The 17,078-nt window shown below is 37.2% G+C and overlaps 2 protein-coding genes across 2 annotated transcripts; both read right to left on the bottom strand.

Moving 5' to 3' along the window:
• Window positions 1-384: 384 nt before the first annotated feature.
• On the bottom strand, window positions 385-1,483 carry LOC114354986 (uncharacterized). The gene is made up of 2 exons (XM_028307616.1): window positions 1,184-1,483; window positions 385-1,066 (listed from the first exon to the last, which is right to left on the bottom strand). Exons 1-2 carry the CDS (start codon window positions 1,215-1,217, stop codon window positions 552-554), a joined length of 549 nt encoding a protein of 182 aa, XP_028163417.1. The 5' UTR covers window positions 1,218-1,483; the 3' UTR covers window positions 385-551.
• Window positions 1,484-12,952: 11,469 nt separating this feature from the next.
• On the bottom strand, window positions 12,953-16,818 carry kek5 (leucine-rich repeat, immunoglobulin-like domain-containing kekkon 5 protein). Its single transcript, XM_028307598.1, has 2 exons — window positions 15,362-16,818; window positions 12,953-14,901 (listed from the first exon to the last, which is right to left on the bottom strand). Exons 1-2 carry the CDS (start codon window positions 16,797-16,799, stop codon window positions 13,823-13,825), a joined length of 2,517 nt encoding a protein of 838 aa, XP_028163399.1. The 5' UTR covers window positions 16,800-16,818; the 3' UTR covers window positions 12,953-13,822.
• Between the last annotated feature and the right edge of the window lie 260 nt (window positions 16,819-17,078).

Below are 17,078 nucleotides of genomic sequence, written 5' to 3'. Positions count from 1 at the left end.
TGTGTATTGCATTGGTATAAAATCATGAGACACAGCTTGTTTAAACGCATCTGATCTATCTTCTGATCTAGGATCGGTTGTCATAACGATGTCCTCAGTTATAAAAAGTTTGAAAAATCCTACCAGTGCATTAACTTCACCGCTACTTGTAACGGTCAATTTTGCATTGTCTGGAAGAATTCTGGCTATTTTTTGTTAATATCGGCATTATTTCAAAGACTAACTCTTCTTGCGTCACGAACTCTAAGTCTTTGTATGTGAAGATGTCTTCACGGTTATGTGTTTCTGTGTGTAAAAACAAGTCTTGAACACTAAGGAGTGTTTTAGCATCCGAAGAAATTTGGTATTTTTTTGGGATCTGCTCACAGCGGACGCCAATAACATAAAATTCAGCCCGGTTAGGAATGACCCGCGATGAAGGTGTAAGAATCTTCTTCCAAGCCGATAGGATGGTAAATAATAGCTCACTACCTAAAAGGCCGGCGTCAAATCTATTTGTTATCACAAGCAGGTTGCTTCTGTAGGAGCCAACTTCAATATCTTCAATATCTTCAATATCTTCTATCTTGGTTCCTTTTTCGATTAAAAAGGTCTTGTTTCGGGTCTTGAATATTAAAATTACATTTTTCACTATCAAACTCGTTTTCCAATAGTGCTTTAAAAGCCGGAGATTCTTCGAATGAATGTTGTATCGATTGTTCTGCTGATTCTTTACTTTCAATTTCTTCTTCTTTCCTCAGGATAGAGGTTTGAATTATACCTCGTAAATATTTACCAAGTCTTTGATCGTCATTCAGCAATCTGTATTCGTCGCGAGAGTACAGCAACCTCTTTGTTAAATTCAGGTATTTTTGTGCCTTTACTAGGTTTTTGTCGATTTGAACCGCCTTTTCAAAATGAAGGTGGGCAATATGAAACTCTTGCTGGCGTAGAAAATATTCACCAGCACTATATAGGAAATGAATATTACCTGGAAATTCTTCTAAGGCGACCTTATAATTCCTGATTATTTGTGCGTTGTCATTTTGTTCTGCCAACATGTCGTTGTATTGGTCCAAGGTCGCCCGAAATTGCATTTCCATATCCTCTTTTAGGTGAGGAGGGTAGTCTCGGATGGATGTCAAATAGAGCTCAAACGCTTCTCGGTGAAAATCTAATTCCGCCGAAAGCTGCGCTTCTCCAGGGTTGTAGATTGGGTCCGGTACTGGGTCGTCCATTCTGTTTTATCTTCTTGTCTCACTAAGTTCACTTGCCGATTGCTTGAATTAACACCTACTTATCACTTGAAGTGTTCACAAAGTTCACTTGTATGATTTGTAGATAGCACTATATCACTTTCTTTAGAGATGGCTTGAATTTACACCCACTTGTCGAAGTTTACTAATTGTTCATAAAGTTCGCTTATATGATTTTTCTAAAACACAGCATATTATCAAAATTTTAGAGATGACTTGAATTAACACCAACATGTCACTTGAAGTATAAGTACTTTGAAGTTTCAATTAGTCATCAGTTCTTGAGATCCAAGTTAACTTGGATCTCAAGAACTGATGACCGATTAGACTTGTGTCCAAAGGCAGACTGACTTCACACCCAGCTAGCTCGTACCCCGTTTGGGCACTCGTAATACAAAACGGTACATTACGAATCAAACAATATCTTTTAATGAGTCCAGGTAGTTTTACGGACAAAGGGTTTGTGATAAGTAAAATGTACTGTAATGACAATTAAAGCTAAACTATTGTCATCTAGTATTGAATAGCATGTTTAGCAACCTTATCATAAAAATGTTTCTTATCTATAAGATGGGCATGGCGTGGTATTTTGTAAACAATGAAAGCTCTATTGTTTAAGTTCAAAGCCACGTTCTGTGTGGTATTTTGAACTTTAACTTTTGCACACTTTGCAAACAAGTTTTTAATTTAAAATGCGTTTCCATGTATGCTGTTACAAAGTATTTAGAGTGAATCTCGAACGAATGATTATACTTATTGCATACCTAATAATATCATCTGCTTATTTAATTAAACTTAAATGCCTTATAATTCATAAAATATTGGGCGAGTTCAATGCCTTATGGCGACACGACAAGAAGAACACAAGTTTATTTAGCTAATATTATGTTAAAAGAAAAAAATACTTGCATTGCTTCTTGTCAGTACTATACATTAGGTATGATTTATGCTGGATCATGTACCTTACTTATATTGGGACGTGTATAAGTGCCCTTTAAAAGTCAACTACTGAAATCAAATTAATTTTATGAATTGTTTACCTTCATAGCATAAAATATGCTTACATAATACTTATAGGCAATACTACGCACTAGTTTTAGTAGCAAAGCCTCGAGTCGATAAGATGTTGAACTGTAATATTTTATTCACTAAATATGTATACAGATCTACACGCAGGCCGTGTCTAGCACACCGTTTAAGGATTGTGCACATAAGTATGTATAAGATAGGTGATGGTAATTTCGACTCTAAAAATATTTTTTTAACTCTTAATAGCACCTAGTCCTAAGAAAAAATATGTTTGTAAAACCCCTCTGATTGTACTTGTGTCTGTCTTATTGGTTGTCCTAAATAAATAAATGAATAAAAATCATTATTTAAAAGACTAATTTCTTGTCTATTGATTAATTTAAAAGATATGAAAGTTGCTAAGATGGATGTTTTGTTATTTGTTAAGTACTTCTAGACAGATTTTGATGAATCCTAAGGTATAGGTTGCTTTTAAATGAAAATGTACATGCACACGAAATCTCAAGCAATAGCTTTATTCTAGTCATAGCTAGCACTGGATTACATTCCTCATGTAAAGGGACTGAAAACGAATTCACGACTGAAATCCGCAAGCTCTCGGTTCAGATTCCTTTTCAGCTGCTTTTTGTAAAGTAGAGATTTGCGATTAATATTTTAACGTTATGGACTTTCCAATCGCTTGTACAAAAAACCTGACTGAGTAAACTGAAATTATTAACTGAAAAGTAATTTTAAACTTACCCCTAATTGACTTCTAGCATAGTTCTAAATACCCGTAGGTATTCACAAACATTACTATGAATTCTTACAGTGCGCATGAACGCACAGGGTCCCAAAAACCTATTCATAGACAATACTTGAGTGGCAGAGTGACATACACGAACCAATAACAGAGCTCTATTCGAATTCGCATAGCATCATTGCTTCACATAAACAAGCATCGTTTGTGAATACGAGTGTAAGTCATGTTACTAACCGAATACATTGTATAAAAAATAAAAATATTATTAAAGAGCCTAAATCAGCGGTTCCCAAACTTATTTAGTCTACCGCCCACTTATAGAATAAATTATTTTTTAGCGCCCCCCTTTTTTGTAATCAAGAGTCGAGCTCAGTCGGTGTCTAAGAGTCCTCCTAGTAGATGACGCCTCCCAAGCCTCTACACAATGTCCCGATTTTGTTTTCTGGGTCTCTTACCGCCCCCCTTTAAGTCTGCAGCGCCCACAAGGGGGCGTTATCGCCCACTTTGGGAAAGACTGGCCTAAATCAAAGTTATATTCCGTTAGAATCTACCTTTATCAGTCCCAATTCTAACACACCTACCTACAACCATGGTGTACCAACCTAGTGACAAATCCTCTCTAGCTGTACCGTGACGTCATAATAACCAGGGATGACAATAACTATGAAGCGATATCGTTGGACAGATTGCCAAGAGCTCTCGCGAGCCGTCACGCCGACTGTCAGTAATATGATCGGGCAGGACCGGATTAAGGGGAGGGGTTGAAAAATATTAATTATTATTGAAAATATTACTTTTTATAACACACTAGTGACTCGTCCCGGTTGCGCATGAGTGCATTGGAATATTTACCTACTTTAATCCATCTTCTTAAAGTATTGCAACATAACATTTAACACCATTGCGTAATTTTAAAGAGTTAAGCAAACAGACAGCGGGAGCGACTTTGTTTTAAACTATGTAAAGATGAATTTTAGAACAATTTTATAAAAAGAGAAAAACCTATTGTCTGCTTAGAGTGTGCGACCTGGAGCCTAAACTAAGACTATCTTGTTTTTCAGGCCCATGATAGGTTTGCGTAGAAATGACCAAGTCCAACTAAAATCGGACACACATCATTGTTCTTTCCCATGTGCTAAATTGAACTTCATAAAATTACTATTGGATTTTTTTATTTTGCTTTGTTGTAATATTGATAGAGCGGTAAATACATTCTGTAAACATTTATATTGTTGTTTACGGTTCATGAGATACAGCTCGGTAATAGATAGATTGATAAAAAATGTGTGAATGAAAAAAAAACTTTAGATAATAATAAAAAACAGACGCTTCAGTTATTATTTTATTCGTATGAAATATCTAGCACAAAGGGGTTTTTTGCGTAAAACAACAATTAAATAATCCTCCATCCCGTCCTTAGCACGGTAATACTATCTATACAGTATTCCAACTCGGCCATATTTTTGAAATAAATGTCAACAGCCCCGCGGTACGTCACGGTATGACAACATGCGATAGGGCTGCTCACCTACAGAACCCATTCTAATTACATCTGTCTACTTAGAATTTCTATCTAGTATTGTGATTGTAAGTTTTTTTTATTTAGACAAACAAAATACCTACTTTTTGAATGGAATAGGATAAAAATGCGTGTTGTTTTGTGATTAGTAGATTTAATTTAAAAAAATATACTAAAATAATTTTGAATCTACTAATCATAATGACCTGTTGCTTTAATTTCAGGCGGGTGAAGTCGTGGGCCAAAGCTGGTTTTAAATACAATATAATTTTCATTTCAAATCAAACTTACTGAAAATGACCATTTCTGACAGTTAATGACTAGGTAATTTTTGACAAATTTGACCGTTTAAGACGGTAAGTCAAATTCAACCAACTTAGTCATTTTCAACACTATAGTCCGATTTTTAATTCGACGGAATTTTGACAGCTGTCATTTTTTGACAATTCAGATGTAATAAGCCTTTTTTGCTTTGAATTATTAATAAATAATATGAAATGAAATTTCATCAAGTACAACTTACAAGAATGAACTATTGTTTGTTTTGTGAATTCAATGTACCCTAATTATTATGTACATTTTAAAGATTAAATAGAAAAAAACGTGTTATTAACACGGTAAAACAACATTGTATAAACGAAAATATGTATTGATCATCAATCATCATTATCGTCATCATAATCAACTTGGATTATAAAATTGGCATCTTGTTAAATTGATTATTTTATGAAGCTAAGATTTTATTAACAAAAGGATTTTCATAAAAAAGGTTTGTAACCCATGGATTATTGGCCAGGGAGTCCAGTAATAGAAAAATAATTTCCCAATTTTTTTTGTAACTTCAAAAGTATGATAATAAAAATTCAAATAACCATTTTGAAATGATCGGTACATTTTTAAGTCTTAGTATTTCAAGTGAAACCTTAAATTCAAGAAAGGATTATTTTTTAATTTATGAAAATGCTCTCCATTCTTAGTGGGAATGTTTCAATGTTGACAACACTTCTGAAATGTCAAAATTCCGTCGAATTAAAAATCAGAGTTTAGGCCATCGACGTCCGTTCGGCACATTCGCGACACCCCTAACTTTTACTTTCGACCGCGTACCGAGATTTGAAATTCGAAGGAATGCTCGCGTTTCGTCGGTTTATATGAAGTTACAATACTGTATGATATTATTACCGTGTCCTTAGTACGTACCCGGTCGCAATATGAAATCAATTGCGACCTCTACCGTAATGCCCACATAACTATTAATCAGAGCAAGCCAAATTGCACTTTATGTCACGAACATAAAGCGATGATTAATTTATATTGCTTGTTTGCGGACAGTCGGCGTGCGAGGTGGATTTTATTGTACAATCGACCGCAGATCCGACTACATTTTTGGTGCAAAATAGATCTTATGGCAATGAACTAAGATGCAAGTGTTTATGTGATGTGCCGTCGTCTGTACTCGTTTGTGAAGTGGTTTCCACATCTGGTGGGCATACAATACTTCTGTTTATGATGGAACAGTGGCTGTTTTATTATTAAATAATATTTGGGATAGTACAAGTGAAAACATCTACACTAGAACAGGGGAGGGCGATTATGGCACGCGTACCATCTATGGAGCTCTATAAAATATTTCAGGCGAATATTATTGCAAGTTATTAATCGTACTGCAACAGTTAGGCTGGGTTGCATCGTCTTACTTTAACTTTAACAAACGTCAAAAATCTGTCAAACTCCATACAAAAAACAACGGTTATCGTTATAGTTACCGATCGTTATAGGCCGAGTTAGGTGGTGCAACTCAGCCTTACAGTTCTAAAGTTACTTTAGAGGTCTTTCTAAAAATTAATTTGAATTTGAAACACAAAGATGACGTAGTGAAAAACTGATTTCTAACGTTTGCGTTTTTTCGTAAGTTTTGTGCTTTAGTCAAAATCATTTGACAATTCGTCTACAGCTTCATTAAACTTTTCTCTAGAAAAAACAATCGCATTGATCCATACCATCCTTGCTAAGCCTCTACATAAACATCGTTATCAGTACTTTGACAAAAATAATAACAACGACCAACAAACAAACAAAACAATATACCCAAACGGTTTAAATCCGTATATCCAAAATACCAATTTGACGTGTCACGCGGCATTAATAAGCCCGCTAAAACAATCCAAAATGAAGCGAAAATATAATATTTATTCACTCGTATCAAACCATTAGAGCCCTTTGACAGCTCGCACCAAATCCAGGTCAAAAAGGGCCGAAATACTAATCTATATGACACACAAAATAGAGCCCAAAATCAAGTGGCCGAATGGAAATTGATAAGGTTCTAATAAAGGGGGAAAGGCAATTTGCTTATCACAATGTTTCTAGGTTAAGCGGAGTAAAAATATTTACCAAAACTGCTTTAGTGCTAACGAAGTATGAATTAATGAGTGCTTGTTAATATACGAGGCTACGAGTTGTTAATATGACGGTTAAATCCTCGAATATAAATTAGTAATCCCCTTGACTGTAAATAACGAAACAAAGTATCCACGCTATCGCTATAATACTCGTCGACTAGCAATATTGTAAATAAGAACAATTTTTTTTACAACAAACACTGTGTTTACGTTAGTATCATTGCTAGTAGTCTGGCAATTTTGTAAATATGAACATAAATACTACAGACACTTGTGTAAAGAAATGAGATACTTTTATTTTTATCCACCAGGAAAATCTTGGACTGCATCTCACCTGATGGATAATGATGATCAGGCCGAAGGTGGAAGCGATTCCGTAGTTCGGAGGAAACATGAACTACTTACTTACAATAAAATTATGGCATACATACCAGACTTACGTGTAAGTCTGGTAAAGACCATGATTATACCCACTTTAGAAGAGTTAGAAGCAACTAAGCAATAATGATTATACTCACAAACAAAAGATAAAATAATAACGCATAAAAAACAGAACATGTAAATTGTTTGTAACATTGTTTTCCTCTTCTATTCAAAATAGCCGAACCTATGCAAAACATAACATGGTTTTCTCACGTCCTCCATAATTACCATGACAAATATCTCATTCGATCGCCACAAGCATAAATTATTCCAAACAAAAAACAAAGGCTGACCCAAAATAGAAATATCGAATGCCCGAACATTTTACTACCAATATTGTCGCCCATAAAATCTTCTGATGCCCTTAGTTTCTCTTTACGGTTTTTCAATATTTTTACGCCCAAAAAACTGGGATACAAGCCAATGGATGTTCCGTAACCTTTTTGACTATTATTATATTCTTGAGGTCCCGATAAATGGTAGTTTAGAAACATGGACCTTAAGATAGGTGATGTGGATGGAATAGTAAAGTTGGTGATTGAATAGGTAGTACTAATAATGCTACACCTAAAGGCGAAAGTTTGTGAGGTTAGTTGGATGACTGTCGCTCTTTACGAAATACGGCTGGATCCTTTTTAATTGTTTGACACTATCATCATCATCATTTCAGCCATAGGACGTCCAATGCTGAACATAGGCCTTCCCCAATGATTTCCAGTCCACAATGGCCGGTTGGTGGCAGCCTGCATCCAGCGAATTCCTGCTACCTTCATGACGTCGTCGGTCCACCTTGTGGGTGGACGTCCTACTCTGCGCTTTCCGGTACGTGGCCTCCACTCCAGAACCATGCTGCTCCATCGGCCGTCATTTCTGCGTACTGTGTGCCCTGCCCATTTTGACACTATACGAGCGATAAATCTTAAGATTTTTTGGTTCGACATTCTACTCATACCATTGAAGTAATATTATTATCTATATCTCAGTGACATACAGGTTTATAATTCACCACAGATTGTATTATTTAGAAGAAGAAAGAAAAGCGCACTCACCCATTCTGCAGTCCACTAGCACCAATAGCTCCAGGGCGCCCCTTGATGAAGGAACCTCGATTAGATCAAACAAGGCAGCAGAATCATTGAAGCACTTCACAAATACCACGGTCAAATACACACCACTACATTGTTTTAACAGTACAGTACGAGTACATTTTATTTAGCGTTGGCCGTTGACCAATCAAGATCGCCCAAACCTTTCCTTCTATGATAGAACTTTCCAGAAAAAACAAATGAATACGATGCGGCGCGCGCGACGACGTCCGCAGTGCATCACGTTTATTCGTAGACTAATTTATAAAGCAACGAATGATACCGAGTGAATATTAGACAAAATGTGGGTAGGTGCGAAAAATAAAAAATAAGAATACCCACATTGGCATGAACAAACACGAGCCACAACAAACGGTTTGCGCTGCATATTTTGCCAGTGTTATGTGATTTTATGTGTTGTTAACTTGGTTTGAGTTTAAAATGTGGCCCTTTACTTTTCAATAGATACTCGTACCTACGAGGAGTCCTTATGAGTGTTGAGAAAACTAGAAGCGATATTGCACTGTTTGGTTTCTTTTGTTAAATTCGCAAAAAATCATAATATTCAAAATCAAAATCAAAAATATTTATTCAGTTTAGACCACAAGTAGCACTTATGAACGTCAAAATGTAAATAATAAAAAAAGAAAAGGTAGCCATTATGGGGCACTTTACACGTCTCCTTATCTTTTGGGCCCTACCAGCGCTTCGAGACAAACATACATACAAACATATTTGACTAAAGCTTAAACCACACCAACGCGTGCAGATCGCGTACAGAAATGACAGGTTTCTTGAACTGTCATGGGTCGCGCGACCTGTCATTGGTCTTTGACCGCGCCGGTGATGGCGATCACGCGTTGGTGTGGTTGAAGCTTGAAAGAAAATTAGAAAAATAAAACAAAACAGCCAAACATGATCTTCACTTCCCAGCCAATCGGACACATTGTCACTAATAAAACTTCCATAAGCCTACCCTCCATCGGCGATGCTCCTAATGGGTACTTACTGTTTCCGCGAAACTTCAAATAGCCATCCGTTCTGTGGGGACCCCTAAAAGTTCTTAAAACTTCCTACGTGACCACAAACAATAGCTCTTTGTTTTACGTTATATTGTTTTTGTTTTATTTGACTTATCTCAGATTTCAGGACTTTCAGTTCTGGTTTTTAGGCCAGTAGAATTAAACACAAAAATTGATTAAATCGGAAATAATTCCTACAAAAGATTTTTTTGCTTTAATGGCTTCATTGGTTGCCCATTAAGACTCTCCTAAGTTTTCGACTTCGACGGAGTTGTGCTTAAGTGGTGGGGGCCCCCGAAAGGGGCGTTTTTTCGGTTTTCCGGTTATACCGCGTAAAGGACTTACCCTATCGAAAAGTGACCTTATTTTAAGTGTCATTTAATAAAGTACAATCACCGATATCATTATCCGTATTGTATGATTCATGGTTAAGGCTTAGAGACTGCGGTAAATCCCAAACTAGACCTAAATATATTAAAAACTTACCTTGAAACGCGCACCTGCTCACGTGGGATTTATTTTTGGCAAAAACGGTAGCATGCTATAAGATTTTTTTAATGTGGGGTTACCTGTCATACATTCAGGGAATCATAGCAATAGCTTACGTTCTAGAGTGATCCATCATTTGGACGTGAACTGGACGATGGACGCGAAAGGGCGTGTCGACCTTACGCAAAAATATATCCAGTTAATTTTAATTATTTTAAGCTTAATGGTAAGCCTAAAATAATTAAAATTAATTGTGCTTGTTATGAAGCATGGCTTTTGATCTTTTATTTGTCTTTTTTTTAAATTTTATGTAAACGTACAATTATCTAATCAAAAGCAATCATCATCTGCGATTATATTTGATTTTTCTTATAAATTTGTTACTATTTCATTGCAAAAGTGATAAAAATATGTTCTATTTTTATGTTTTGTTTTTTTACTTAAACTTCATTCAAAATAATTAACTTAAATCCAATTTTTACACCTTAAATGTTTGTTTTTCTTTGGTGAATAACTTGACAAGTCGTCGGTACACAACTTGACAAGTCTTTTTTTTAATAGATTAAGTAGATAATTTAATCAAATTCTTACGCCAATCGAAAGATACGCATCAAATTAGCTTATTTCAATCATAAAAATATCAATTATCATTAATGCCGATTTACCAGAGAACTCTAAACTTTAAAATCGCTCCCCTGAAAAGTACGCAAATGGAGGCCCCTAGAGTATGATAGTCTTTTGACATGTGTGTCAAAAAAATGCACTACTTAATAAGAAATTAATATCAACTTTGAAGCAAATCATCATTAAAATAACTTTCAACCCCTTTATAACATAGTTAATAGGGGATGCATTTCACTAAAATACGAAACACATCTTCCATTAATTCTGTTATAGAATGTTTATTGAAAATTTAAAGTAGATTGGACGAAGGAATCTCGTTATCCCATATAAACTTTGCCCCCCTTTTTACCTCCCTAAGGGTAGAATTTTTACCCGACTACGGCAAAGCCAAAGGAGGGTTATGATTTTGACAGGCTATGTATGTATGTATGTATGTATGTATGTATGTTCATCTGTTCCCTCGTAACTTCTAAACTACTTATCAGAATTTGACAAATGACATATCATTAGAAGCGTCTTAATTGTCCGCTGGTTATAGGCTATATGGGGTTTCACAAAATCTAATGTGGCGCCCTCTAGCGGACAAAACATACAGAGTAAAAAAATAAAGTTAAGATAAATATGCCGTGTCAGGTGAGTGCCAGGAAGAGGTGCAGCAACCGCAGTTAAGGAACGGCTGGGACGAACAAGGATAGGCGCATCAAGCTCGTAAGCCTTGATAGGGTTACACTGGTTGAGGTGGCCCTTTTCAAGACTTGGAAGCCTGTGGGTAACAAACCATTAGACATGGAGAGGGTCATTAATTATACGTATATTTTCTACTTTGCCGAACTTTAGCGCGAGAACGGTTTGTCCAAAACATATGAATTTGGTCTTATTCAATGCAGGATTAAGTGCCCTTCAACCGACATGAAGACCACTTTTTGATAGGGTAAGTCCTTTACGCGGTATAACCGGAAAACCGAAAAAATGCCCCTTTCGGGGGCCCCCACCACTTAAGCACAACTCCGTCGAAGTCGAAAACTTAGGAGAGTCTTAATGGGCAACCAATGAAGCCATTAAAACAATAAAATCTTTTGTAGGAATTATTTCCGATTTAAAAGCTAATTCTACTGGACTATTTAACACTTATTTTACAAAAAAGCTACAATATTTATCATTTTGTACATACAACCAAATATTAAAGCTAGAAACATTGAAGATTCGGATGGATCCAGTTTATTCTGTAACCTATTATTATTGATACCGTTGATAGAGCTCGTGAAGCACTTTCAGGACCAGTAACCTGTCTATCGATATCTTGTATAGTTTAGAATAATCGAGTGAGATCACTTATCGTTGCCACCCTGTATAAGCCAATTTAACTGACATAATGAGTAATTTCACAATCCTTTAGTCCAATATGAAATATATTTGATGCATTGTTCTCATTTCTACTGTTACAGTACTGTGAGGGAAATTTTGAATAGGTCATTTATTTGTTATCACTGCAGTACAAGAGTAGGCATGATACATTTTCTGTACATTTGTAGTTGTACTAAAATAAATACATTTACATGATTGTTGTTATTTTAATTATAATCTGATGTGTATTAAATTGTAACTAAAAACTTTACGTATGGTTGACATAAATTATTGTTATTGTTATTTTAAAATTTAGGAAGCTATGTAGGTATATCCGGAAATCGAACTGCCTAAAGTGGAAATCTAACCCACGACCTTTCGCTTGCCAGGCGACTGCACCCCCATCTCTCAGATTTTTTTAAATAATTATGATAGTTGTTGTAAATAAAGCAACACATTACTGAAATATAGCTTTAATCACTTTTAATAATAATGTTCCTATGTACACAGCGCTTAAAACTATAAAACTGGAGGTCTACAGTAAATATTGTAAAAATTCAATACATTGTACATTCTGTGAGAAAGAAATACACTCAGCACATAATGATATGGAACCATAAATCGAACTAGCAGCTAGTAAACCCATAAAATGTACTTTCCCATTTGAAAACTAAACGGATATAAAAATAAATAATCACGTTTAAAAATCATAAGCACCAGTAACTTAGTTAAAAAGCTGCTTAACTTATAAAACGTCTACCTTAACGGTATACTATTGTAAAACAAATATTTTAGGAACTATGTATGAATTTCATCACAAATATGTTAAAAATGTTCGATAAAATGTTTAATTGATACAGCCTCAAACTAAAACTAAAATAAAGTTAACTTAGAAGGCGAAGTTAAATATTTTAGAGTTACCAATTTGAATTTCGGTAGGCGTTTGAGAAACTACAAGTACCAATCTTAACAATGTATATAGATAAAGAAACACATCTTAGATTAGGTCAAACAGTCATTTCTACGTCTTATACAATAAGTTTATACACAAAACAAACACATTTTAAAACGATGTCATGTATGTAATATACACAAACGCCTTTAAACGACCTCATATCTATACACGAAGCATATTGTAAACTTAGTAACCAATATAATGTCATCATTGTGGTTTGTGTGCTTCATAAATGAGATCTTTCTATTTGTTCGTGTCTTATCATTGTTGACCTTTATCATAATCTTAATTAAATTATTTACATCGTCCAAGTTAATATGAGTGAAATCCTGTTTAAATACTGATATAAGAACAAACTTAACTTCATAAAAATAGCTGCTAAACAATGCAACGTGTACAGATATTCAAATGAAAATGATTTAAAAACCAATGACGTAACGCTTTAGTGGATATTGACGTCATCAATAATCCAAAAGCGGCTAATCATTTATCAGTCTTCGACAAATATGCTAAAGTTAGTCAAACCATTCTAGCAGAACTATGGTAAGCCAAACTGGAATTCGATTTACGCGAATGTATAAGGGAATGTAAAAACAAGCTGTCAATTTAGAAAAATCAGTCTTGAACTGCATGCAGAACGTCGTTGTGGCAAAAGTAGCTACCGTATGCCTTAACCAATAGTACCGTAATAATAAATACTTAAAAGAAACTCATGTGTACAATTTGCTGTGTAAACTAATACGCTAATTACAATAAACACTTAAAAACTCTTAATAATGGTCCATAGGGTTTTAATTGTACGCAATAGGTAAAAAATCTAGCACAATCGTTATTTACACGAGCACCGTGAAGGGAAATCGTATTTCGATTACACGCTGTCTCTGATCACTGATATCACTGTTGTGACGTAACTGCTAGGCTTGGCACTTTGGTTCGGTCACTGTCCCGCACTACTACACTTCGGTGCCGTCCTCGCCCTCGTCTTCGAACAGGGGTTCCGTAGGGTTCACCTCAGTCGGAGGCTTTTTCTTCGGCTTAGGAGGGGGCCGCGGTGGAATCTTCCCACTCCTTCCCAAAGTCCCGGATTGGTTCAAGGACACGTTGGCTTCACTCTTCCTTGTGTCGTCTTTGGACGGCGAGGTTTTCGTTGGGGATTGTTTTGGGACCTCGTTCTTTTCGATCTTCGGGTTCCGTCTCAATGAACCAGTCTCGGGCTTTCCTTTTCTACTCAAAGTGCTGCTGTCTGACACGTGGGATTGGTTGTCGGAGCCGGTGCTGAATAGAGCCTTTCGAGGCTCAGGTTGGGGCGTAGAGGTGTTTTTAGCCGTCCAACTCATTCTGGGATTTGTCGGCTCTTGAGGACCTGGTGTGGACAGCTGAGACGCGATGCTGTTTCTGGGATTAGTCATGTATTGCGGCACGGGAGATGGCGCTGGTTCTTGCTCCTCAATCGGCGCGTAGTATACTTGAGGATGATGAGGGCTTTGGAAAGCGTTCGGAGTAGCTGGCAGTGGCCGGTTCCTCATCGGCGAAAACTGCGCTTCTAATCCGGTTTTGTTCAGAGACAGTATCGAGCCGTCAGCTGTCGTTCGTAAGCCCAGGTTGTCGTACAACGGCTCTTGAGCTTCACTGCTGGGAAGGATTTGGGTGCTAGCGGTGCTAGACCAACTGGGTACCCTTGGTCTTCGCGGGATGGTGACGTATCCTTGTCTGGGCGTGACGACTGGGGGCGTGATGGGAGCCGTGAATGGGGACTGTGATCGAGAGTATGGTAGCGTTCGGAACAAGTTCTGGTTGGTCGTCATCCCGTAGATTGGAGAGTGGATTGGACTAACGGGGTTGAGTTGCGGCGGTAATCTCGTGGTGTCAGGAACGGTGGACGCGTTGCTCGCTGCCGGTGATATCTGGGCAGCTCTCGGCGGGAAAGAGATGAGCAGATCGGGAGTACGACCGTACTCTACGTTGAGGCCATCTTGAGATCGTTTCGTTGGATGATCGAAGTCGAGAGAGCGTTTTTCGTCGTCATTATGCGCTGAAACAAAGAATTAATTTTTATGTTTATTGCACCGTAAACTCTGCGGGTATTACAAACAACAGTAATGGATTTTTGTTGGAGTTTCGCCATCCCCTTAGTGTTAACCACAAATCGATAAAACTTAAGTACTCGCTTATCGAGTTTCGAGAAAAGTGCTCGCGATATAACGCATTTTATTGCTACTTTATTTAGGAGGTAATTTTTGTGAAAAGGATATCTTAATAAAACATCTAGACACGGTAAAAGTCACACTTAATGTTGCGATAAGAGGGAATGAAGGTGGACACGAATAGCTGCAGTGGGCAAACTTATAAGGCTGCCGTGTCTCACACGACATGTTTAGTTGCAATGTTTTACAAGATTATACATGCGAAAGTTTGTTTTAGCGCAACCAACATTTCGGGTGAACATGCACATTTTGTTAAAAACTTTTAGTGGAATTAAACTTGTAACTTACCGAATACAGAATCATTGTCCAGCAATGTTTTATTCAATTCTGACATCTCCGTGGCTCCGCTGGTAATCGAAGGCGGGACGTCGTACCTCCTAGGAGGTTTTGTGACGGGATTTACGGCAGTAATTAGACTCTTCTCCATTTCTGGTATCACAGAGCCCTCTATCAAAGCTTCTCCATTAGAAGCTTCAGCTTTCTTATCCGAGCCTCGTCTCTTGCAGCAACAGTAGCACAAAATGACTAGAATTATTAATAGAATAGCTGCCGTGCATGACACGCCTATCAGAACTGGTAACATATTATTATCCATACCGCTAGGAACTATCAAATCTGGTACTGTGTGCATCACAACTAGAGTCAAGTTTCTCTCCTCGACTCCTCCAGCGTTTTTGGCAACGCATAAATACTCCCCGTTGTCGGTGCTGCCAGCGTCTACGATAGTTAAATTGACCCATTTGCTACTTTCGTAACTGCTCTCTGACAAGTAGTATTTAACTTCGCCCTGGTACTTATAAGAGCCATCAATTATTTGGGCGTTTAATACCCAATTTACGTCGGGTAGCGGGTTGCCGTTGACTTGACAGGAAAGGGTAATGTTTGTGTCGGCGGACCGAAGGGTCGTGCTTGTTGATGGGTACACAATACTCGGTCGACACGCAAAATCGCTGCTGTCTAATTCCTTCCACATTTTTCCTTGGACTTTGGCTGGCTCAGCACACGATATCGGGGAGGTATAAAGATGTTTGCTGATAACCCAGTTTCTGAAAGGCTGCAGATAGCAATCGCATCGCCAGGGATTGTCGTGCACATCTAAGTTGGATAACGTAGTTAATGCACTCAGCGCGTCTATCTTCAATCTTTCCAATTTATTATTATTCAAGCTCAAAGTGTTCAGCTTGGGAACGTTAAGGAAAGTCTTCATTCCGATTGTGGCGATGCGATTATTGCTCAAATCCACTTTCTGGAGGTATTCAAAGTTGTTAAAGAGTCCGTCCTCTAATTTTTCCAATTGATTATCGTTTAAAAAGAGCCATCGGATTTTCTTCGCGTCTGTAAATGTGTCCGCGTACAGCGTTTTCAATTCGTTCTTGGATAAATCCAGTTCGATCATGATTGCGAGACCGCTCAGGGCGTTTTTCTGTAGCGTTTTCAGTTTGCAATCTCTTAGTACGAGTTTCTTGAGATTGATCAGTTTCGTGTCTTCGAAAGCGTACATAGTGATTTCGTAGAAATTGTTGCCGCTGAGATCTAGATTTTGAATGTCGGAGCTTAAATTTTTTGGTATATCTTGTAGATTTGATTTGGAGCAGTCCGCTTGTTTGTTGCCGCTGGCCCAGACGCATTTGCATTCTTTCGGGCAGTTGGTCGTGAAATCCGGAACTGCTATTGTTGCAGCTATTATATTTAAGATGAGAAGTTTCTTCAAGTGTTCCTGCAGCATTTTGGCTCGAGTTTTGGACCTGTAACAAGAGAAAAGGGCAGTTTTAGACGCGACGCAATAAAAGCTATTATCGCCAAGAATAGCAGGCATGTAACACGCACGGTAGTTTTAATGGGCGCATTAAGAAGCGGAATCGTTTTATGTACTTTGTGAGCAGTAAAGTGTACAAATGTATGGCACTAACAGATGCGCTTTATTAATAAACTCTCAAAGACTGTTGTTTGAGATATCATAATAAATTATGGCTGCTGTGTTAATGTTATCGACTGAGCTGCTGTT

This window comes from Ostrinia furnacalis, unplaced genomic scaffold (assembly GCF_004193835.3).
Source record: "Ostrinia furnacalis isolate ACB-3 unplaced genomic scaffold, ASM419383v2 OfSCF2303, whole genome shotgun sequence".
NCBI lineage: Eukaryota > Metazoa > Arthropoda > Insecta > Lepidoptera > Crambidae > Ostrinia > Ostrinia furnacalis.
Note: the sequence above shows the minus strand (reverse complement) of the source record. Positions and strands in the feature narration are given on the sequence as shown.